The sequence below is a fragment of the Babylonia areolata genome, chromosome 8 (assembly GCF_041734735.1).
Source record: "Babylonia areolata isolate BAREFJ2019XMU chromosome 8, ASM4173473v1, whole genome shotgun sequence".
Classification (NCBI taxonomy): domain Eukaryota; kingdom Metazoa; phylum Mollusca; class Gastropoda; order Neogastropoda; family Buccinidae; genus Babylonia; species Babylonia areolata.
This window is the reverse complement of record NC_134883.1, coordinates 31,953,764-31,975,778: the sequence shown is the minus strand read 5'-3', so window position 1 is coordinate 31,975,778 and position 22,015 is coordinate 31,953,764. Positions and strand designations below refer to the sequence as shown.

At 43.0% G+C, this 22,015-nt stretch overlaps 1 protein-coding gene and 1 pseudogene across 3 annotated transcripts in view; one reads left to right on the top strand and one right to left on the bottom strand.

Moving 5' to 3' along the window:
* The window catches only part of LOC143284743 (uncharacterized), a 35,898-nt pseudogene extending 25,981 nt beyond the window's left edge, over positions 1-9,917 (top strand). The window contains exons 10-14 of the transcript XR_013055604.1: positions 637-714; positions 2,248-2,354; positions 2,939-3,478; positions 4,393-4,722; positions 9,152-9,917. The product of XR_013055604.1 is annotated as an uncharacterized LOC143284743 (transcript). The remainder of the gene's footprint in view (positions 1-636; positions 715-2,247; positions 2,355-2,938; positions 3,479-4,392; positions 4,723-9,151) is intronic.
* A 10,599-nt stretch (positions 9,918-20,516) lies between these two features.
* LOC143284742 (uncharacterized) overlaps positions 20,517-22,015 on the bottom strand; it is a 32,309-nt gene continuing 30,810 nt past the window's right edge. For both annotated transcript variants that reach the window (XM_076591702.1, XM_076591704.1), the window contains exon 7: positions 20,517-22,015. This exon is cut by the window's right edge. In XM_076591702.1, the coding sequence (XP_076447817.1) occupies positions 21,915-22,015 (101 nt within the window). In that variant the 3' untranslated portion in view covers positions 20,517-21,914.

Here is a 22,015-nt window from a genome sequence, read left to right as displayed (position 1 = left end):
TTTTGTTTTGGATTAGAACCATTCCCTAATTCACTCGACATCATAAAGAAAACATTTTTTTCCCTGACCAACTATGGTACAAGGGAAATATCTGGTATAATAGCCTGCACCTTTTACTCAAGCTGGATTAATTCCCATGATAAGTGGCACAAAATAGAGAAGTGTTTTTTTGTGCACAAGCAGGATTATCTTCCACAGTGAATGGGAAAAAAGTATTTGCTGTGCTTCTCTTAAAGTATCGGATTTTAAAAACATTATTTATTATCTTAAATGTAGCTGTTGTCTTATGTAAACTGTCCTGATGATCAATGATTTGAAGGATACTGCACATTTTAGTGACAGTTATTATTGTCCATTCCAAAAGAAATACAGTGGCAGTGCTATGAATAAAACATTTTTTGTTGTTGTTGCACATTCTGATTTTCTTCTTTATTTTATGTTGTTCATAGAAAAAAAAAGATTCTCTTAGAAAATCATTTAGTTTATTGTATTACTAAAATGAATAGGTCTTTATCATTTGTGTTTGTGTGTGTGTGTGTGTGTGTGTGTGTGGATCCGTATGTGTGTGCATGTGTGTGTATATGTGGAACTCTGTGTGTGTGTGTGTGTGTGTGTGTGTGTGTGTGACTGTGACAGGCAACCAGAGTCACCATCACTCCAAGTCCGCCTCCCACATCAACCTGACTGCCAGTCGAGGGGAGGAGTCCTTTCCTGGTAATATCTCTTGCTTCTTGTTTGGACAGTGTGTGTGTGTGTGTGTGTGTGTTGTGTGTTGTGTTGTGTTGTGTGTGTGTGTTTGTGTGAGTGTGTTGGGAGTGTATGTGACTGCATGCATATGTATGTCTGTTCTCATGTATTGATGTGTGTGTGTGCTATTGTGTAAATGTGTGTGTCTTTGCTTTTATGTGTGTCAGTGTTCATGTGTGTGTCTAAACGAGTGCCTACAATCATAATGTACATGTGTGTGTTTCTGCTCATGTGTGTTTGTATGTGTCTGTTCTTATGTGTTCATGTGTATCTGTGCTCATGTGTGCATTTGTGGTTGTGTATGTATGTGCTCATATGTACATCATATACAAGTGTTGTGTGTGCAAATGTTTGTACCAACGCCTTGGGGTGCAGAGATGTTTGTGTATGTGTGTGTGTGTATATTTTGTTCAAAGATCACATTTATTCAGTAGTATAGTTTAACTGCAACTTGAAATGACTTTGGATAGTTGAGAAAATATACTCTGCATGTGTGTTTTTTGATGACTGACAAGACAGACACAACCAAAGGCTTGTGCCATCATGCAGGTTCATATGCATTATTTTAGTGCTTTAGTTTTAACTTGATCTTTTGCTTGTAAAGTGATATCAGACACACACAGATGCACACAAACACATACAGACACACAAACACACATGCATACACAGACACACTTACACACACTTTCTCTCGGTGTATTTGTATTTGTATTTCTTTTTATCACAACATATTTCTCTGTGTGAAATTTGGGCTGCTCTCCCCGGGGAGAGCGTGTCGCTACACTACAGCGCCACCCATTTTTGGGGTATTTTTTTCCTGCATGCAGTTTAATTTGTTTTTTCTATCGAAGTGGATTTTTCTACAGAATTTTGCCAGGAACAACCCTTTTGTTGCTGTGGGTTCTTTTACGTGCGCTAAGTGCATGCTGCACACAGGACCTCGGTTTATCGTCTCATCCGAATGACTAGCGTCCAGACCACCACTCAATGTCTAGTGGAGGGGGAGAAAATATTGGCGGCTGAGCCGTGATTCGAACCAGCGCGCTCTGATTCTCTCGCTTCCTAGGCGGATGCGTTACCTCTAGGCCATCACTCCAGTGTGTCTCAGTTGTCACACACACACACACTCACTCTCACACACACATACACACACACGCATGCACGCACGCACGCACGCACGCATGCACGCACACATACACGCACGCATGCACGCAAGCGTGCGCGTGCGCTCGCACACACACACACTCACACACACACACACACACATACTCACACACACACACACACACACACACACACACACACTCACACGCGCGCGGAGCACAACCTTTACACTCACACACCATGCTGTCATACATGCTCTATTCGCGTCAGCAGCCATATGTTGATAACACTTTAGAGCTGAGTCAGTTCGCGTCTCGTGTGTCAGTTACACTTAAGCGTTGTGGTTGCTGTGTTGTTAACATGTGGGTCTCTGATGTGCGGCGGTGTTTCCCACAGGAGTGTTCTCCCCTCTGACAAAGGGGGCAGCAGAGCTGTCGGCTGTCTCGCAGACTGGAGGCCACAGAGACAGCTCTCTCTTCTCCCTGCCTTCCTTTCTGGGACAGGTGAGAACATAGAGTACAGCACAGCACAGCACAGCACAGCACAGCACAGCACAGCACATTACAGCACAGCACAGCACAGCACAGCACAGCACAGCACAGAGCACAGCATAACACAACTCTATAAGGCTTCACCCCAAACTTTTTAGCTCTTTTATTCTGCTTATTTTGGAACATTATGAATCAACCTGATTAATTTTCGTTCACTTCATTATGACGTTGTGTTTTGTACTAACGGCAGTTGTTGGTACATAGTTGGTTCTGATTCATCTCCTTTCTCATTGCATGTGAATCTTTGATTTGAATGTTAATTCTAAAAAAAAAAAGATGTTTTCATGGAAATGTTCCAGATCTGACTGCTTTTGTATTTCATTTGTCTGCCTGTCTGTACCAAATGAAATCTCTTTCTTTCTTCTTCTTCTTCTTCTTGCTCTTCCTCCGGTGTTTCAGTGCATGTATATCCTTCCATGTATTTTAGAAATGGATATTGAACACACACACACACACACACACACACACACACACACCAACAACAACAAGAACAACAACAACAACAACAACAACTTGTTATTATACTCTGTGAACAGAACAACAGCAACATTGAACCGGCGTCCCACCCCCACAGCATCATCAGCAACGTCAGCAACAACGCCGTCACCACCGGTGCCAAGCACTCCGCCACAGCCAAGCAGCCGCCCACAGACCATCAGCGTGTTTCTGTCACCAGTGCTGCCGGACACGTGTCCCACAATGCCACCGGAGCGGGACACCTGTCCCACAGTGCCACTGGAGCGGGACACCTGTCCCACAGTGCCACAGGAGTGGGACACCTGTCCCACAATGCCACAGGTGGAGGACACCTGTCCCACAACATCACGGCAGGACACCTGTCCCTCCTGCAGCACAGCGGTGGTACGGTCCACTCCCCAGCCGTGGGTCAGCTCTCGCACCCCCAGCTGTGCAGCAGCCTGCAGAACTCTGCCACTGAGGGTGTCGTGGGGCCCGGCAGTCTGTCTGGCGTGGAGCAGGGGGTCGTGCCTCCTCAGGGTGTGGCTGTGGGGCAGGCTGCCATGCATCCGCACAGTGCTTTGATGGTGGGCGACAGGTCCAGAGCGTCTGCCTCCCCTGTGAGTGTTTTTTTTTTTTGGTAGTGGTGGTTGTGGTGGTGGGGGCAGGAGTGTGTGTTGTGCTGCGTTGTTTTTGTGGTGTGAGAAAGGTGAGGGCTGCTTGGGATGCGTTGTATTGCAGCAAGATGTGATGTGATGTGATACGGTACAGTATGATACAGTGCAGTACTATTAAACACAGTGCACTAAAGTAAAGTACAGTACAGTTCGGTACAGTCCAGCTCAGTCCAGCACAATACAACACAGTGTAATGAAATGTAGTGCAACACAACTCAGCAGAACACCACACTACACCACACCACACCATGCCATGCCCCATGTGCATGTACCTGCGCATGAATGTGGCCCTCACTGTGACAACATTCAGTCCAGTTACTGTTACCACCATCATGCATGTGCACCAAACATTAAAAAAAATACTCCAATGAGACCAATGAATGCCACAGTTGCCAGAATTTTCTCCTTGTCCTCTAGACCTTGAGTGGTGGTCTGGATGCTAGGTATTCAGATGAGACGATAAACCAAGGTGCAGCATGCACTTACCCTCGGCAACAAAACTGTTGACCCTGGTGAATTTCTGAAGAAAAATCCACTCATATTCATTGTGCTTGCGTATGCCTAACTGAAGCTGGACTGAATGACACGGGGAAACAAATGTTGAGCACCTTAAGACAGCCGTCGGTCAGCTCTACCCAGGTAGGCAGCCTGTTGTGCAAAGGACTCAGTGTTTCTTAAGCGCTTAGCGCTTCAGACTTGGAGTCTGACTGAAGACTGGTACTACATAAGTATCAATAATAATGATAATACCAATAATAATGATAATAATAATGAAGGGGTGTCATACCAGTTTAGTTCCTCAACAACAATACTATTACTACTACTACTACTACTACTACTAATCATTCGTCTGTCAGGACTCGGCAGCAATCAGCGGAGGGGAAGAAGGGGAGGCAGGCATGGGGGAGGGACTCAGCCCCGGCCGAGACCCCTCCCCTTCCTCCTCCTCCTCCGCCTTCCCCACCACAACCAGACACCCGGCAGGGGTGGCACATAACGGTGCCCTGGGCTGCACAGCGGCGGCGGGGCCGGTGGAGGTGGGGGGCGTCGGGGGGGAGGTGGGGGCCACGCAGCGTGAGTTCCTGAGGAGCCTGGTGGCGGACGCCATGGAGGAGGTTCGGGACGACATCCACCGCGACATCCAGGGCCTGCACCTGGCCATGCTGCGACAGTTCCACACCTTCGAGGTGATGACTTACTGCTGGTTTGCCTGCCTGCCTGGCTGGGGTGTGATATTCAAGAGACCATCTTGAAGTAAAGATGTACCTGCGGGTACATCTACATGATGCAAGGCCCCGTTTGCCTTGCCTAGATTTGGGTAAAGTGTACCTGGGGGTAAATCTACATGAAGCAAAGCCCCTTTTGCCTTGCCTAGATTTGGGTAAAGTGTATCTGCGGGTACATTTACATGAAGCAAGGCCTCTTTTGCCTTGCCTAGATTTGGGTAAAGTGTACCTGGTGGTAAATCTACATGAAGCAAGGCCCCGTTTGCCTTGCCTAGATTTGGGTAAAGTGTACCTGGTGGTAAATCTACATGAAGCAAGGCCCCATTTGCCTTGCCTAGATTTGGGTAAAGTGTACCTGGGGGTAAATCTACATGAAGCAAGGCCCCTTTTGCCTTGCCTAGATTTGGGTAAAGTGTACCTGGGGGTCAATCTACATGAAGCAAGGCCCCTTTTGCCTTGCCTAGATTTGGGTAAAGTGTACCTGGGGGTAAATCTACATGAAGCAAGGCCCCTTTTGCTTTGCCTAGATTTGGGTAAAGTGTATCTGCGGGTACATTTACATGAAGCAAGGCCTCTTTTGCCTTGCCTAGATTTGGGTAAAGTGTACCTGGTGGTAAATCTACATGAAGCAAGGCCCCGTTTGCCTTGACTAGATTTGGGTAAAGTGTACCTGGGGGTAAATCTACATGAAGCAAGGCCCCTTTTGCCTTGCCTAGATTTGGGTAAAGTGTACGTGGGGGTAAATCTACATGAAGCAAGGCCCCTTTTGCCTTGCCTAGATTTGGGTAAAGTGTACCTGGGGGTAAATCTACATGAAGCAAGGCCCCTTTTGCCTTGCCAAGATTTGGGTAAAGTGTACCTGGGGGTAAATCTACATGAAGCAAGGCCCCTTTTGCCTTGCCTAGATTTGGGTAAAGTGTATCTGCGGGTACATTTACATGAAGCAAGGCCTCTTTTGCCTTGCCTAGATTTGGGTAAAGTGTACCTGGTGGTAAATCTACATGAAGCAAGGCCCCTTTTGCCTTGCCTCATGTAGATTTAGTCGCAGGTACACACCTTTACCTGCAGGTACGATGGTCTCTTGAATGCCACCCCTTGCTGGTGGGGTTGGGTTGGTTGGTTGGTCCCTTCGCTCTGCGGTGGAGAGCGTAGGTTGGGAACTGCAGGAGAGGGCTTGGGAGGGGGAGGGGATTGGGGGCGCGGTGAGGGGGATGTTGTGCTGTTGTTAACCTGATTCTGCTGAATGATCGCGCAAAGAGAAATAAGAAGTGATCCCTTTGTTTCCCTCCCTCTGCCTGTGGCATGCTTCTTCTTCTTTGTTCATGGGCTGCAACTCCTCGTAAGTACACGAGTAGGCTTTTATGTGTATGACCGTTTTTACCCCTCCACCGAGGCAGCCATGCTCCATTTCGGGGGTGTGCATTCTGGATATGCTGACATGGATTACAGGATCTGTAATATGCGTATTTGATCTTGAGCTTGCGTATATACACGAAGCCGTTCAAGCACAAGCAGGTCTGCACATATATTGACCTGGGAGATTGGAAAAATCTCCACCCTTTACCCACCAGGTGCCGTTACCGAGAATCAAACTCGGGACCCTCAGATTGAAGGTCCAGCGCTTTAACCACTCGGCTATTGCACCTGTCGTGCAGCATGCAAGTTCCCAACAAACTCTTTAGCAAATCTGACCACTCTCCCCTTCCCACCAACATCCCACTTCCCAACTTCCACAAGCACTTTCAGATTTTTTCACCAGTAAGATCCTGGACCTCTGTCAGACTCTTGACTCTCATTCTGTCGCCTCTTCGTCTTTCCTGACCCACCTTTCTTTGGCATCCCCCCCTCACCTCTTTCCAGCCTGTCTCTGTTGACACTGTCAGAGAATTATCAGACAGTCAACTTGACCCTCTTCCCACTTCCTTCCACAACCATTGACTTGACACACTTCTTCCACACATCACTGCTGTTATTTACAACTCGCTTAGGTCTGGCTCCTTTCCCATTGTGTTTAAGTCTGCTATCTTATGGCCACAGCTCAAAAATCCCAGTCTCGATCCGGACTCACTAAAGAATTACAGATCCATTTCTTATCTTCCCTTTTTCTCAAAAGTCACAGTGAAAGTTGTCTGCTCAACTTCTCGACCACCTCAGCACCAGTAACTTGAATTACCCATATCACTCTGCTTACTGCACTGGTCATAGCACTGAGACAGCCCTTCTCAAAATTGTGAACGATTTATTAACTTCTCTTGACAACAATGAAGTATCTATTCTCTCCGTCCCTGATCTTTCAGCCGCCTTTGATACTGTTGATCGTCAGATTCTCCTCAACCGTCTGAATCGCACTTTTGGAATCTGCGATCTCGCTCTCTCATGGTTCCTCTCTTATCTGTTTGACTGGTCCAATGTTGTTTCTGTTTGCGGTCTTTAATCCTCCCCTTCTGACATACAATTTGGTGTGCCACAAGGCTCTGTGCTTGGGCCCATATTGTTTGTTCTCTATACACAACCGATTTCCACCATTGCAAATCATCATTCGTTGTCCCACCATAGCTTTTGCGATGACAACCAGCTGTATCTGTTGGGACTTCTGTCTCTCCTTCCCTCTCTCATTGACTCTACTCAGGCCTGCAGCTCTGATCTGAAGACATGGATGACTGAAAACAAGCTTATATTAAGTGAGGATAAAACTGAAATCATGATTATCACCCCACAACCACTTTGCCGCTCAGTCTCTCTTCCTTCCTCAGTCTCTGTCAGTGGCGCCGACATTCCTCTTTCCTGTTTTGTCAGTAATTTTGGTGTCATACTAGACCAGTCTCTTTCCTATCAGCAGCATGTTGCAAACATATGTAAATTGTGTTACTTTGAAATTCACAGAATTGCATCCATTTGTCATCTCCTGACTGAAGATGCAACCAAAACTCTCCTCTGTGTCTTTGTGTTGTCCCGCCTTGATTGTTGTAATTCCCTGCTTGTCGGTTCACCCAGCCACCTCATTGCTAGGCTTCAGAAAGTCCAGAACCATGCTGCTTGTCTTGTCTTTCGTTCCTCAAGATTTGATCACGTCCCTCCTCTCCTTCATGCTTTACACTGGATCCCGGTACAAGAAAGAATTATCTACAAAGTCGTCTCTCTTTGTTTCAAGTCCATTGAGGCTTCTGGTCCACAGTATCTTTCTGATCTCTTTCATCCATATATACCTTCACGCCAGCTCCTCTCTTCTTCTTACACTGGCATGCTTAGGATCCCCCCCTGCTCGAACCCAAATGTATGGCGAATGCAGTTTTTCATTCCAAGCCCCTATTCTTTGGAATCAACTTCCTCAGCCTCCACGTCACTCTTCGCTGCAATCTTTCAAGTCCAGTTTGAAGACCCACCTTTTCCGCTCCTGAATAACTCTCAGCAGCTCATCCCTTTCCAGTATCAACTGAAATGACTATTGGTATTACTATTAGTGAGTGAGTGAGTGAGAATTTGTTGGTTGTATTTTTGATCATGTGCTATTCATGATTGTGTGCTTTGACTTGTGTTCTGTGTGCGTGTATGTGTGCCTGTGTGTGCTGTGGGTGTGTGCATGGGGGGTTAGGGAGGAGGGGGGGATGAATGATAATGTTTGGTATCTTGTGTTCAATGTTTCCTTTTTGATTTTTACGTATGTGTAAATGCCTAGGTTTTATTTTCAAGATTAGGCATAAATGCTGATAATAATGGTAAGAATAATGATAATGTCCCGTCACACATACTAGTGATTATAGACATTTTGTGAAAGTATTAATTTTCACATCTGGATAGAAGGAAATTTGTTTTGGTTAATGTCCAATCACCCATATGGGTGATTATAGAGATTTTGTGAAAGTATTAATTTTCTCATCTGGAAAGAAGGAATTTTGTTTAGGTTAATGTCCAATCACACATGCTGGTGATGGACATTTTTTGTTGAAGTATTAATCATCACATTTGAATGTTATCGTTCAAAAGGAGAACTGGTGTGTTTTCAGAGAGAAATGCAGGCGATCTCACACATGTATACTGGTGATTAACGATGGAATGTTATCGTTCAAAAGGAGAACTGCTGTGTTTTCAGAGATAAATGCAGGTGACCTCACACATACTGGTGATTGCAGACATTTTTTGTTGTTGAAGTATTAAATTTCACGTTTGAATGTTAAAGTTCAAAAGGAGATTTGGTGTGTCTTGAGAGAGAAATGCAGGCGACATCATAGCAGACATTTTTTTGTTGAAGTATTAATTTTCATGTCTGGATAGAAGGGAATTTTGTTTTATGTCCCATCACACACACTGGTGATAGTAGACATTTTTTGTTGAAGTATTAAATTTCACGTTTGAATGCTATCATCTCAAAGGAGAACTGGTGTGTTTCCAGAGAGAGATGCAGGCGACCCTGGCTCACTATGCAGAGACGACCCAGAAGCTGATGCTCCATGTCCGGCAGCTGGAGGAGGAGAACAAAAGGCTGAAGAAGAACTATTGACAGGCAGGGAGAAGCACGATTTACACACAGAAGACTGAAGAAGAACTGCCGACAGGTACATGGAGAAGGACGATTTACACGCAGAAGACTGAAGAAGAACTACTGACAGGCAGGGAGAAGAACGATTTACATGCAGAAAAGACTGAAGAAGAACTATTGACAGGCAGGGAGAAGGACGATTTACACACAGAAGACTGAAGAAGAACTATTGACAGGCAGGGAGAAGAACGATTTACACACAGAAGACTGAAGAAGAACTATTGACAGGCAGGGAGAAGGATGATTTACACACAGAAGACTGAAGAAGAACTACTGACAGGCAGGGAGAAGGACGATTTACACACAGAAGACTGAAGAAGAACTATTGACAGGCAGGGAGAAGGTCGATTTACATGCAGAAGACTGAAGAAGAACTATTGACAGGCAGGGAGAAGGACGATTTACACACAGAAGACTGAAGAAGAACTATTGACAGGCAGGGAGAAGGACGATTTACACACAGAAGACTGAAGAAGAACTACTGACTGGGAGGGAGAAGGACGATTTACACACAGAAGACTGAAGAAGAACTACTGACAGGCAGGGAGAAGGACGATTTACACTGCAGAGGGGGAACCCGCTGTAAAAACACCGCCAGGGGACGACCGACTGCCTACCAGAGACCCCCCCCACCTCCCCCCAACACACACACACTGTGCTTCATGGGGAAACACACGCCACTGTTAGTGCCTGGAAATGACTCCTTAAGCATCGCTTGGACTCCTGCTGCGGTCTGCAGCCCGGAAACACTACCATTGGAGATATTTCAAGGAAGCACTTTTTTTCTTCTTTTTTTTTTTCTAAACTCCATCCCATGCCCCATATTTTATTCCAACCCCCTTTTCATATTGAATTTCTTTATTTTCTAAAAAGATGTAATATACATTTGAAAAAAAAAATGGTAAGGTCTCAAGGCCTGACCAGCATGTTGGGTTTAAAAGAAAGTCAGGCATCTGCTCCTTTAAAAAATTTTTTTTTTTTTTTCTAAACCAGCAGATGGGGTTTGGTATACATAGATCCGTCCACACGCTTTGACGCATCATTGAAACTGAAACTGAACTGATTATTAACAAAACAAAACAAAACAAGTCCAGATAAATATCAGGTAAGTTTGGGGTAGTTATTCAGCTCCAAAATGACTGTCCATGAGTTAGTTTGGGTTGGCTTGATAAACGCTCCACTCATGTTCGGTTGGAGTTTAAATCTGGCATTGCCCCTGAGTGACTGTTGGAAGTTGAAAAGATACCAAAGACTCATCATAGAGTGCTTTTGGGATCTGGACTGGAGTGTGTTGGGGGTTGCCTGAAATTAACTCTGCTCTGTATTTTTTTTCTCAGTAATATACTAATATGTGCTTTCTGATTAATTTGAAAAAAATGTTAATTTTAGGGGTGTGGAGTCATTTTAGGGCAAGGGTTGGATGGAGTCTTGCTGGGCTAACTCATCACCGGAGTCATCATCTCAGGCCTTCCTCCTGGTGACTCCAGGGGAGGTAACTAACTTAGGGTTGGGGTCTTTCTCGGGCATCACATTGAGAACTGCTCTGTGACGCGCTTCGTTGGAGAATGCGTGATAACAGAGATACCTGCCTGTGTACTGCTGACTTCTCACTCCGTCATAGTTCAAGACTAGGGGTGCAGTCAGCGGAGAAATGGCGCTTCTTGTTGTTCGCTTGTTTGTTTATTATGCTGCCCCATTATCTGCACCATTTCATTGGCATTACTGCCATGTTGTTCTTATGCCACCTATTCCAAGTCCCTCATACACAGACATACTTGGGTTCATCTGTTGCAACGAAAGTGTTGGCAGTTGTCAGGAGGCCACGCACACCAGAGGATAAAGTGCGCTTCTGCTGAGTGACTGGTGGTGTTCGGTAGTGCCTGTTCTTATTTACCATACTTAAGACTCCACCTACTAAGCCCCCTACTGACCATAATAATCACTTAGTTATGGAGCCAGACTGAGTGAGCGTCCCACCCAGTGAAGAGACTTCCACCACGTCCCTCCAGCGACAGTCTTCGATGATCTGCTGACACTGAAGACCTTGATAGGACTCAACCCAAGCACAGGAGTGGAGGGGGACTGAAGCTGGGTCACCATTTAAAAAAATTCTTATTGATGTGAAAGAGGAGGAGGAGGAGGAGGAGGATGACGATGTTGTTTCGGAGGTCCATTTTAGTTTTCTGACTATGTGACTGGTTAGGTAAAGTGTAGTAGACATCTGGATTGTGTGTGAATGGGTGTGCACTTTCTTGTTTGTTGGTCTAGTCTTGAAAAAAAGCCCGACAACCCACCAACAACAGTAACATCAACAATTAAAAAAAAATGCAGAAAACCCAAGATATCATTTTGAACATAAAGTGCTCTTGTAAGATAAATGAAGTCTTTTCACATAAGGAAGACATTAGTTCGTTGTTTTATGAAAGATGAAGGAAAATCTTTACAGAAAAATATAGATGTATACAGTATATATGTGCATGTACTTCATAAGTGTACATGCATGTATGCACATACTCACTTGCTCAGGTGTATGTATCTATGTGAAGGCTTTCCGATAATGCATTTATATGATATGCTATGAATTGTCCACATCTCTCTCTCTCTATGTATATACATATGTATATATATATATATATATATGTATGTATGTATTTTCTGTTGTTTCAAGACCAGTTTCTAATGCATGTCATGTTGATGGAATGGGGTACAAATAGTATCATCACTCTTTAAGTGTTCAAATGACAAAATTCTTTTTATCTGAAGTGAAAAAAGAATTTCTCCGATGATACTACGCATCATTTAGAACCAGTTACTGTGAGGCTTATATCACAGATTGACATAAGCTTACAGTTGGGCCAACAGCAAAGTGACAGCTGTTTGATGAATGGTTTCATCACTGCAGTGGGAATTCATTCACGGTTTAGTCTTTTGGACTATCACTCTCAAACTTGGAGACAAGATCGCTCTTAATGACTACCAAGTTAAACCGATCTCTCAGTCAAAGAAGGCTACTCACTTGTGTAGCTTTCGTCGGTGATCCGGCTGGCTTCTACGGCCGCTCACAAGATCACTCTTGTTCTCAGTGATGCAGCGTAGGGAGCTAGTTGGCCTTTGGGGACCATCCCAGTGCCAACTGTCCTACAGCCTTCTTGGTGGAGATATTGGGGATGTAACTTGGGCAAGACACTCCCCACTTTGATCAAATTCTTGCCCAGATAGTCAGTTGCCTTCTCTGCTGTTGATGGTGATAGTCCTACACTACTATCATACTGCACGGTAGGGTTATTGTTTGTAGTGTACTGCCATGTAATGCCTTACAATGTAGTGTCATGCCATGTCATGTCATACGCATATGTACACATGTGCATGCATGCATACATAACGTATGTATGTGCATATATTCACAAATAGATGATGTATAAATCGGTGCATGGATGCATGAATGAATGGATTTATATGCATGTGTAATGTTCTGCTCTGTATATTGAACATTAAGAGGGTTGTCTGGTTAGTGGAGGGATCTTTATTGCAAATTGGCATGTGTGGTTCGTCTGTCGGGATCGACGAGGACCATCTGGTTCGTCCGTTGGGTTGACGAGGACCATCTAGTCATCCTAGGGGTGGGTGGGTTGGACTCTGTGGGTGCGCAGATGCCTGGTCAGGCCAATCCGCACCTGGAAGGTTCTGATGCAGTGTGGACAGGGGATGGTGGCGGCTGTCGGGGACTTGCTGGCACTGCTTTTCCTGGCCTGTCTGCGTTGCTCTGCTGCAGCGATTTTGTTGGCCTCACCGGATTTGGCGCCTTTGTGGACAGCTGAACGCCACTTTGGTCTGTCCATTGCATTCAGCTCCCATGTGTCGTGGCTGATGTTGAAGGCCTTCAGAGAAGCTTTCAGAGTGTCTTTGAAGCGCTTCTTTTGGCCTCCATGGGAGCGCTTGCCATTTTGGAGTTGGCATGTAACTGTAACTGGAAAGATTGCGTCTGTCAGTCGGGGATGAGGGGGTATGGGGGTGGTGACACGGAGAGGGGAAAACTGAAGGAGGGTGGGGAGGGAGGGTAAAAGTTGTGAGAGATTCACAAAGCAGTCAGTGAGTTCTGTGGTCTCTTGCAGATTTCAGCGTTAACTGTCTGTGACTGAGTGCTACCACTCTTGCAACAGAAAAGAAAAAAAAAAAGAAGAAAAAGTAAAAAGGAATAAGATTGTTTACAGTTGTAACTTATACTGCCAGTCTTGCAATAGGAATTTAAAGAGAAAAAAGTAAGAAAAAGAAATTGTTCTTGTGTTACTCTTAATTGTTTGAAGACACTGTGTTACTCAGTACTGCTGCTCTTGCGGTAAGAATTAAAAAAAGAGAGAAAAATTGTTATTGTGTTACTCTAAACTGATGGAAGACACTGTGTAACTCTGTACTGCTGCTCTTGCAATAGGAATTCTTAAAAAGAGAGAGAGAAAAAAAATGCTAGTGTGTTACTTGCAATATTTGAAGACACTGTGTTACCCAGAACTGCCACTCTTGCAATGGAAATAAAAGATAACAAAAAGAAATGATTAAAAGAAAATGAAATTGTTCCTCTTAACTGTTAAATGACCTCACCTGCCAGATTTGAGACTGAGTGATATGTAATTAATAGTAATATTGATAATGATAGATTTTTTTATTTTGCACATTTCCCTGGCAACCAGAAGGCTGAAAGCATATTACATGAAAACATGCTGAAAATGAGCACATTACTATAAGCCATGTTAAAATGATCAAAGTTTAAAATACGTAAAATCAAAGTTTCATGAAAATATATATATAAAACAAGAGAGGCAAGGCCTTCAAGACTCACTTGTGATACACTTAAAAAAAAAAAAAAAAAAAAAAAATCCAAGCTTTTTATGTATTGAGTATAATTTCAAAATGTAATGTTTAAGATGAGAAAGATCAGTTTAAAGCAAATTAACTCCCCTAGCATTAATTACAGAGTAATTTCCCTTTTTTACTATCTGCGCCAAAACGTTTGCAAAATAAATAAAACTTCCATGCTTAGCAAAAGAAGTTCCTGTTTGAACAAAAAATAATAATAATGACTGCTCTAGTTGTTGGGTCAGAATATCAGATCAAAGTGCCAAGTTTAGAGAATACAAAATATATAAAAATATAACAGTAAATGCAGTTTGCATATAATTAGGCTTCATTCTTTATTTTTTTATGCCCATCCCAGAGGTGCAATATTGTTTTAAACAAGATGACTGGAAAGAACTGAATTTGTCCTATTTTTATGCCAAATTTGGTGTCAACTGACAAAGTAGTTGCAGAGAAAATGTCAGTGTTAAAGTTTACCACGGACACACAGACGCACAGACACACACACACAGACAACCGAACACCGGGTTAAAACATAGACTCACTTTGTTTACACAAGTGAGTCAAAAAGTAGTATTTTGTGTAGAGGATCTGGAAAGGAAAATTAGGAACAGGATGATGGAGATGTCTTGTGTGTTGTGAAGAATTTGTTGTTCAGCTGTCAGTAACACTGTGTGTTGTGAAGGTGTACATACTAGCAGCAGCCATATTGTGTTCACTTTTGTCATGATGTATAGATATTAACTATTTCTGTTTTATGTTTTCATACACTACAATATTTGTATCAAGGATCAGATTGTGTGTTCTGATTGCTCCTCTTTTGTCAGCCGTTTTTTTAACGTTTGCTTTCATTTAAAAAAATTTTGTTAACAAGCACATTAACATGTGTGTGCAAGCACAGATGCACGCATGCATGCACACGCATGCACGCAGGTACGCACGCACAATTGACACACGCATGAACAAACACATGCACTCCCTGTGTGTCTTTTTCGCTCTTTCTCTCTCTCTGTCTCTCTGATGGTTGAGAATTGATGGGATCTGTATTGTCTTCTGGAGAGATCTCTATTTTGGGCAAAATACTTCTTATTTGAAAGGAGAAGAAATAAACCTGAGTGAAAAACTGAGTATCTCTTAACTGTTTTAATTTTGAAGGATAATATAAAACATTTCATGTGTAGATAGTGGTAAACAGCCACATTCGCATTAGAAATTAATGTTGAGAGTTAAAGGTTAAATGCCACATTTACATTAACTTCTACTTCCATATGAATTGTTTTTTTGAAAAAAAAAGACACTGAATCTTACGGTGAGCAGATAAAGAAAGATCCCCTTGAAAACATTACAATTGTTAGATGACACTGATGGAACAAATGCTCACAAGCTCAACAAAAGCAAAGCTTGCTGTACCTCAAAGATCAAGTTCAGATGAATGCAAATGCTTGTACTGCCAGTTGTGTGTTTTGCACAGCCAGATCTTGTAGATGATTTAAAAAAGTGAAACTCTTATTTTTGGAATATGTCTTAGACATCCTCCTCCTTTTTCAGGTTCTGTTGTTAAATAAAATATGTAAGATTTTATGTTGTGCGAGAAAATTGAAGTAGAAATGTAGTGAGAGAGAGAAGAGAGAGAGAGAGAGAGAGAGTATGTGTGTCGACAAGGAAAGAAAGAAATAGGAGAGAGTTGATGTAGGGGTGTATGTGTCAAGTAAATGTATGATTCTTGTTTTTTGTTTTTTTTCTAAATCAATAACTCATTTAATGAACATTTGTATAGCAACCGGTACAGTGTCACATGTTATACTGTAACCCAATAAATTCTCTGGGGCCTTTGAACTGCAGTGAATGAGGTGTGCGTTTTTATTTGAACACGTCAGGGAGTGAATGTAATGTTCCCTGTCATTCTCACACTAAGCAAGATCATCAAAACATAGGCATATTTCTGGAATCCATGTGATATAGATAGATTTTACCTACATCTTTATTAAGTTATGGTCAAAGGTTCCTTTGTCTTTTTAAGGTCACAGGAGCAGTGAATTCATATTCACTGTGTCTAGGGCTCGGGATAGCAAGGTGGGGGTCAATTCTCCTTCTGCTGTTTTAACCTTCCTCAGCTGAAGTCAGGTACCCATTCACACCTGGGTGGAGTGAGGAAAATGGAAGTGAAGTGCCTTTTCCAAGGACTATGCTGAATGGGGCTTCAAACCCTGAATACTGGGGAACACTGAATGAGAAGTGTAACATCTACTGGATTCTGCCATGGTGCCTGCTTTCGCCATAAACCTTATAAGAACATGCTTCTTTGTTAACATTCTTAGTGTCACTGACATCAGTGTGATGGTTTCTGAATGGGGAACGGTGAGAAATATTATCCCTCTTTTGTCCTGACCTATGATGACAGTTTCCATGCAGACGGAAGATCAGTGGAAAGGTGTTTTTGTCCATGGCGGCATGATTTCTGATGACTGTATTTGTATTTGTATTTCTTTTTATCACAACAGATTTATCTGTGTGAAATTGGGGCTGCTCTCCCCAGGGAGAGCGCGTCGCCATACTACAGCGCCACCCATTTTTTTGTATTTTTTCCTGTGTGCATTTTTATTTGTTTTTCCTATTGAAGTGGATTTTTCTACAGAATTTTGCCAGGAACAACCCTTTTGTTGCCGTGGGTTCTTTTACGTGCGCTAAGTGCATGCTGCACACGGGACCTCGGTTTATCGTCTCATCCGAATGACTAGCGTCCAGACCACCACTCAAGGTCTAGTGGAGGGGGAGAAAATTTCGGGGGCTGTGCCGTGATTCGAACCAGCGCGCACAGATTCTCTCGCTTCCTAGGCGGACGCGTTACCTCTAGGCCATCACTCCACTGTAGAGACCAACCCTTGATCTGTAGACTCTTGAGAAGGAAGGGCAGGTATGGACTGAACTTGTAGGAGGCTGTGAGTGTGAGGAAGTTTTCTTTTCTCCTCTTCTTCTTCGCCTTTCTTCCACAGCTTCCCCTGGACTCTTCACTGTTGGTGACAGCATCCCTGGTGGTTGACACCCAGCTGTTGCTGTCACACACCAGTCACAGTGATCGTTGCTGGAACAACTGGTCTTTGAACCATTCGCATGGGTTAACCCTGAATAGAAACCCGCTAACAAGATTTTTTTGGGCATCCTGGAATCTTCCTTATGTGCAAGGTGTGGCCAGCTCAGTGAAGCTGTCAAAATACATTACCAGTTGTCTAGATTATACTCAGATGCAAAGTGTTGCATTTTGAGAGTATTTTGCTGTATCAGATGCAATGTTTTCCATCTTTTCAAATGGTTTCTCTATGAGAGTGTATGATACTGTATCAGATGCTATGTTTCATCTATACGTATGGTTTCTGAGAAGTAAGCGTACTTCATGAGGGTTTCACTGTGTGTGTGTTATTTTTTGTCACAACAGATTTATCAGTGAAATTCAGGCTGCTCTCCCCAGGAAAGTGCTTCGCCACAGTGCAGTGCCACCCATGTGTTTTTTTTTCCCTTCTGTTCTTCCTCTTTGCAATTGTACTTGTTTTACTATCAAAGTGGATTTTTCTACATAACTGTGTTAGGGATACTTTTACTGCTGTGGGTGCTTTTACATGCGTTAAGTGCATGAATCGATGCTTACAGGATCTGGGTTTGTCGTCTTATCCAAAAGACACACCCAGTCCACAGTTCAAGGTCTAGTGGAGGTGGGAGTAAAAAGCATATGGGAATCGAACCTGTGGACCCTCGCTTTCTAGTCAGGTGCATTACCACCAGCCCACAGTGCCACTGCCCCATGATGGAATGTAGACCATCACAAATCTTTTCAAAGTCTTTGCCAGTGATGGTTTATACCCTCTGTTTGTTTGTCCCTATTCAATCAAGGATAGTCTATGGAGATGCTAATGCCTGTATTCAATCAAGGATAGTCTATGGAGATGCTAATGCCTGTATTCAATCAAGGATAGTCTATGGAGATGCTAATGCCTGTATTCAATCAAGGATAGTCTTTGGAGATGCTAATGCCTGTATTCAATCAAGGATAGTCTTTGGAGATGCTAATGCCTGTATTCAATCAAGGATAGTCTATGGAGATGCTAATGCCTGTATTCAATCAAGGATAGTCTATGGAGATGCTAATGCCTGTATTCAATCAAGGATAGTCTATGGAGATGCTAATGCCTGTATTCAATCAAGGATAGTCTATGGAGATGCTAATGCCTGTATTCAATCAAGGATAGTCTATGGAGATGCTAATGCCTGTATTCAATCAAGGATAGTCTATGGAGATGCTAATGCCTGTATTCAATCAAGGATAGTCTATGGAGATGCTAATGCCTGTATTCAATCAAGGATAGTCTTTGGAGATGCTAATGCCTGTATTCAATCAAGGATAGTCTATGGAGATGCTAATGCCTGTATTCAATCAAGGATAGTCTTTGGAGATGCTAATGCCTGTATTCAATCAAGGATAGTCTATGGAGATGCTAATGCCTGTATTCAATCAAGGATAGTCTATGGAGATGCTAATGCCTGTATTCAATCAAGGATAGTCTATGGAGATGCTAATGCCTGTATTCAATCAAGGATAGTCTTTGGAGATGCTAATGCCTGTATTCAATCAAGGATAGTCTATGGAGATGCTAATGCCTGTATTCAATCAAGGATAGTCTATGGAGATGCTAATGCCTGTATTCAATCAAGGATAGTCTATGGAGATGCTAATGCCTGTATTCAATCAAGGATAGTCTATGGAGATGCTAATGCCTGTATTCAATCAAGGATAGTCTATGGAGATGCTAATGCCTGTATTCAATCAAGGATAGTCTATGGAGATGCTAATGCCTGTATTCAATCAAGGATAGTCTATGGAGATGCTAATGCCTGTATTCAATCAAGGATAGTCTTTGGAGATGCTCATGCATGTATTCAATCAAGGATAGTCTATGGAGATGCTAATGCCTGTATTCAATCAAGGATAGTCTATGGAGATGCTAATGCCTGTATTCAATCAAGGATAGTCTTTGGAGATGCTAATGCCTGTATTCAATCAAGGATAGTCTTTGGAGATGCTAATGCACGTTTTGAACTCCCTTGTGTGTTGCAGATATCTTCAGTTTGATGTCTTTCCAATCTAAGTGATAGCGGACAGGAAAAATATGGAAAGTGGGACAGTGTATGCGTGCGCGTGTGTGTATAGTTTGAGAGTGTGCATGTATGCATTCCCATGAATGTGTGTGAGTGTATGTCAGTAGATGTGCATTTGTGTGTGGCTGCTACTTGGGGGTTAATATCAGGTGTTTGTGTGTGTGGGGGTGCGTGTGTGTGTATGTGCGTGCGTGTGCATGCGAGTGCTTGCACGTGTATTTAGTTTACAGAGTCTTAGTCTGCAGTCTAAGAGAGAGAACGTCATAATGGCTGTAGATTAAATGAAAGGGGGTTGATGTAAAGAACACACACACAGAAACAGACACACATGCATGCACACAAACACGCGTGTATGCGTACTCACACACTCGATCTGCACAAACATTCACACCACACACACACACACACACACACACACAAAATACAAACGTGCATGCATGCGCATTCTCACCATTACTCGCACACACACACGCACACACACACGTGCACTTGAATGCACACTCACACGCTCAATCTGCACAAATATTCACACACCACACACGCAACATTTACAAGCATGCATGCATGCGCATCCACACCTACACACACACTCACACCCACACACGTGCGTAGTGGGTAAAGAGTACATGCTTCTGCACAGAGCACAAATACACAATGCATTCACACATTTGTGAGTGTGCATCGAGAACTAAATCACACATGCCAATTGACAGGCGATGCAAGAGTACATGAAGTGAATATTATAATAATACAGCAGTATTAAGAATTGAAAAATGAAATGCGATAGAATGTGGCAAAAGCATCGTAGGAGTCAGAAAAAAGTCTATGAAACTTAGACCATGATCATACTCCAGTTTTAAATGGTAAAAAAAAAACCCCTGCTTCATAATATATGTACATGTATTTATATCACAGATTTGCTTTACATGGCATTTAATATGAAGTTGATAAAGGTAGAAAAACTTGACTGTAAAAAATAAATTAACCCAGCACCTTTTGATGGGTGAAATGCATGGAGACTGTAGGCTAGCGTCTTGAAGATATCTAGCATCCTATTTACAGAGGTGATACTGATTTTAAAAAATTAATTTCAAATTTACGACAGGAATGATTGCCATCAGAATATTTATAGGTCGTTGAAACGCTTGTCACAGACCAGTGAAGAAGGATTTAAAGTCAGGAACATTGATATTTCTTATCAAAGTGATACATTTTTTTAAATGTTTTTTTTTTGTTGGTTTGTTTTGTTTTCTTACAGACTTTCACCATTTATTCATTTTTTTCCCCACTGCATCAGTATTTCGTTTTTCACTATCACTGATGTAATTGGGTGATATGACTGACTGACTGAAATAGTATTTTTTTAGCAGTAGCGTTTACTCACGTGTCTGATTTACATGAGCATCCATACACCTGTCCTTTTCTCACTGAGAGAGAGAGAGAGAGAGAGAGAGAGAATTGGGGGGTGGGGGGTGGGGGGTAGATAGTGAATTAGTTAATATGTTGACCAGCATGTAATTATCTACTGCTGTGTGAGTCCGCTTCGCAAATTCACCGAAATTTATTCTTACACAAAAATCTTAGATCTATATCTCTGTCGTTTGCATACATACATTATGTACTTTTTATTTTTATGGTCATGTCAAATATATTTATGTGTGTGTGTGTGTGTGTGTGTGTGTGTGCGTGCGTGCGTGCGTGCGTGCGTGCGTGTGTGTGTGTGTGTGTGTGTGTGTTGTTTTCTTCTGCTAAGCCACTCTATTTGTGCCTTCAGCAATACACTTTACAATCAGAAAACACAAGCAAGCCACTTTTTGGTCATGGAAGTCAGGAGGAAAGAGAGACAATACGTTTGGCGGTCACGGATTCAATATACAGTGTCCAGACGATGTCTTCTTCTTCTTCTTCTCCCTTAACTCTGTGTGAAGTCATTGAGGCGACGCACTGAAGAACCGTCCACCAGATTACACGGTTGTGTTGTGTCCACAATTTTATGTCTTCCCACTTCAAGTGATTTTAAAATGTCGGCTGTGTGCCAAAGCATGGGTCTCTGATCCAGACGACAACACCCGCCACCGGAAAATCCTCTAGAAGGAAAAAAAAAAGTATTTGTGTGGATCAGGGGTAAATTATATATGCCAAGAGTAACGTACTCCCAAGATTTGAAGAGAGAACCTGTAGGTTCGTTTCTGGGAACAGTAAAATTCACCACAGGAGACGGTGGTAACTTCAGACTTAGAGAAAAAACAACAGTGTTTCGCGTTACACGGTGATCCTTGACGTTCACGCCAACAACTGACCTTTGGAATAGGTTTTCAGTTTCAGTTTCTCAAGGAGGTGTCACTGCGATCGGACAAATCACCACAACTGCTAGCCAGATGCACCTGACCAGCAGCATAACCCAACGCGCTTGGTTCTCTATAACAGGTTCTCAGATTCTGGATACACGTATAAAGCAGTTTCCTTAACCAGCCTTTGAACTTCCTTGTATTATTTGAGTTGTTTCACACCACCTTCCTCAGCAAAAAAACCAAAACAACAACAACAACAAAAAAACAAACAAACAGAAAAAAAACAAAAACAAAAAACAAACCAACAACTGTTGGACGACCATCGGTTACCTGACCCTGGCGGTCAGCCGCGAGGTCTGCAGGACACTGCTGTTGTTGCGGATGCTGGGCGCCCCGTTGTTGCTGACCCCGCCACGCGCACTGTCCG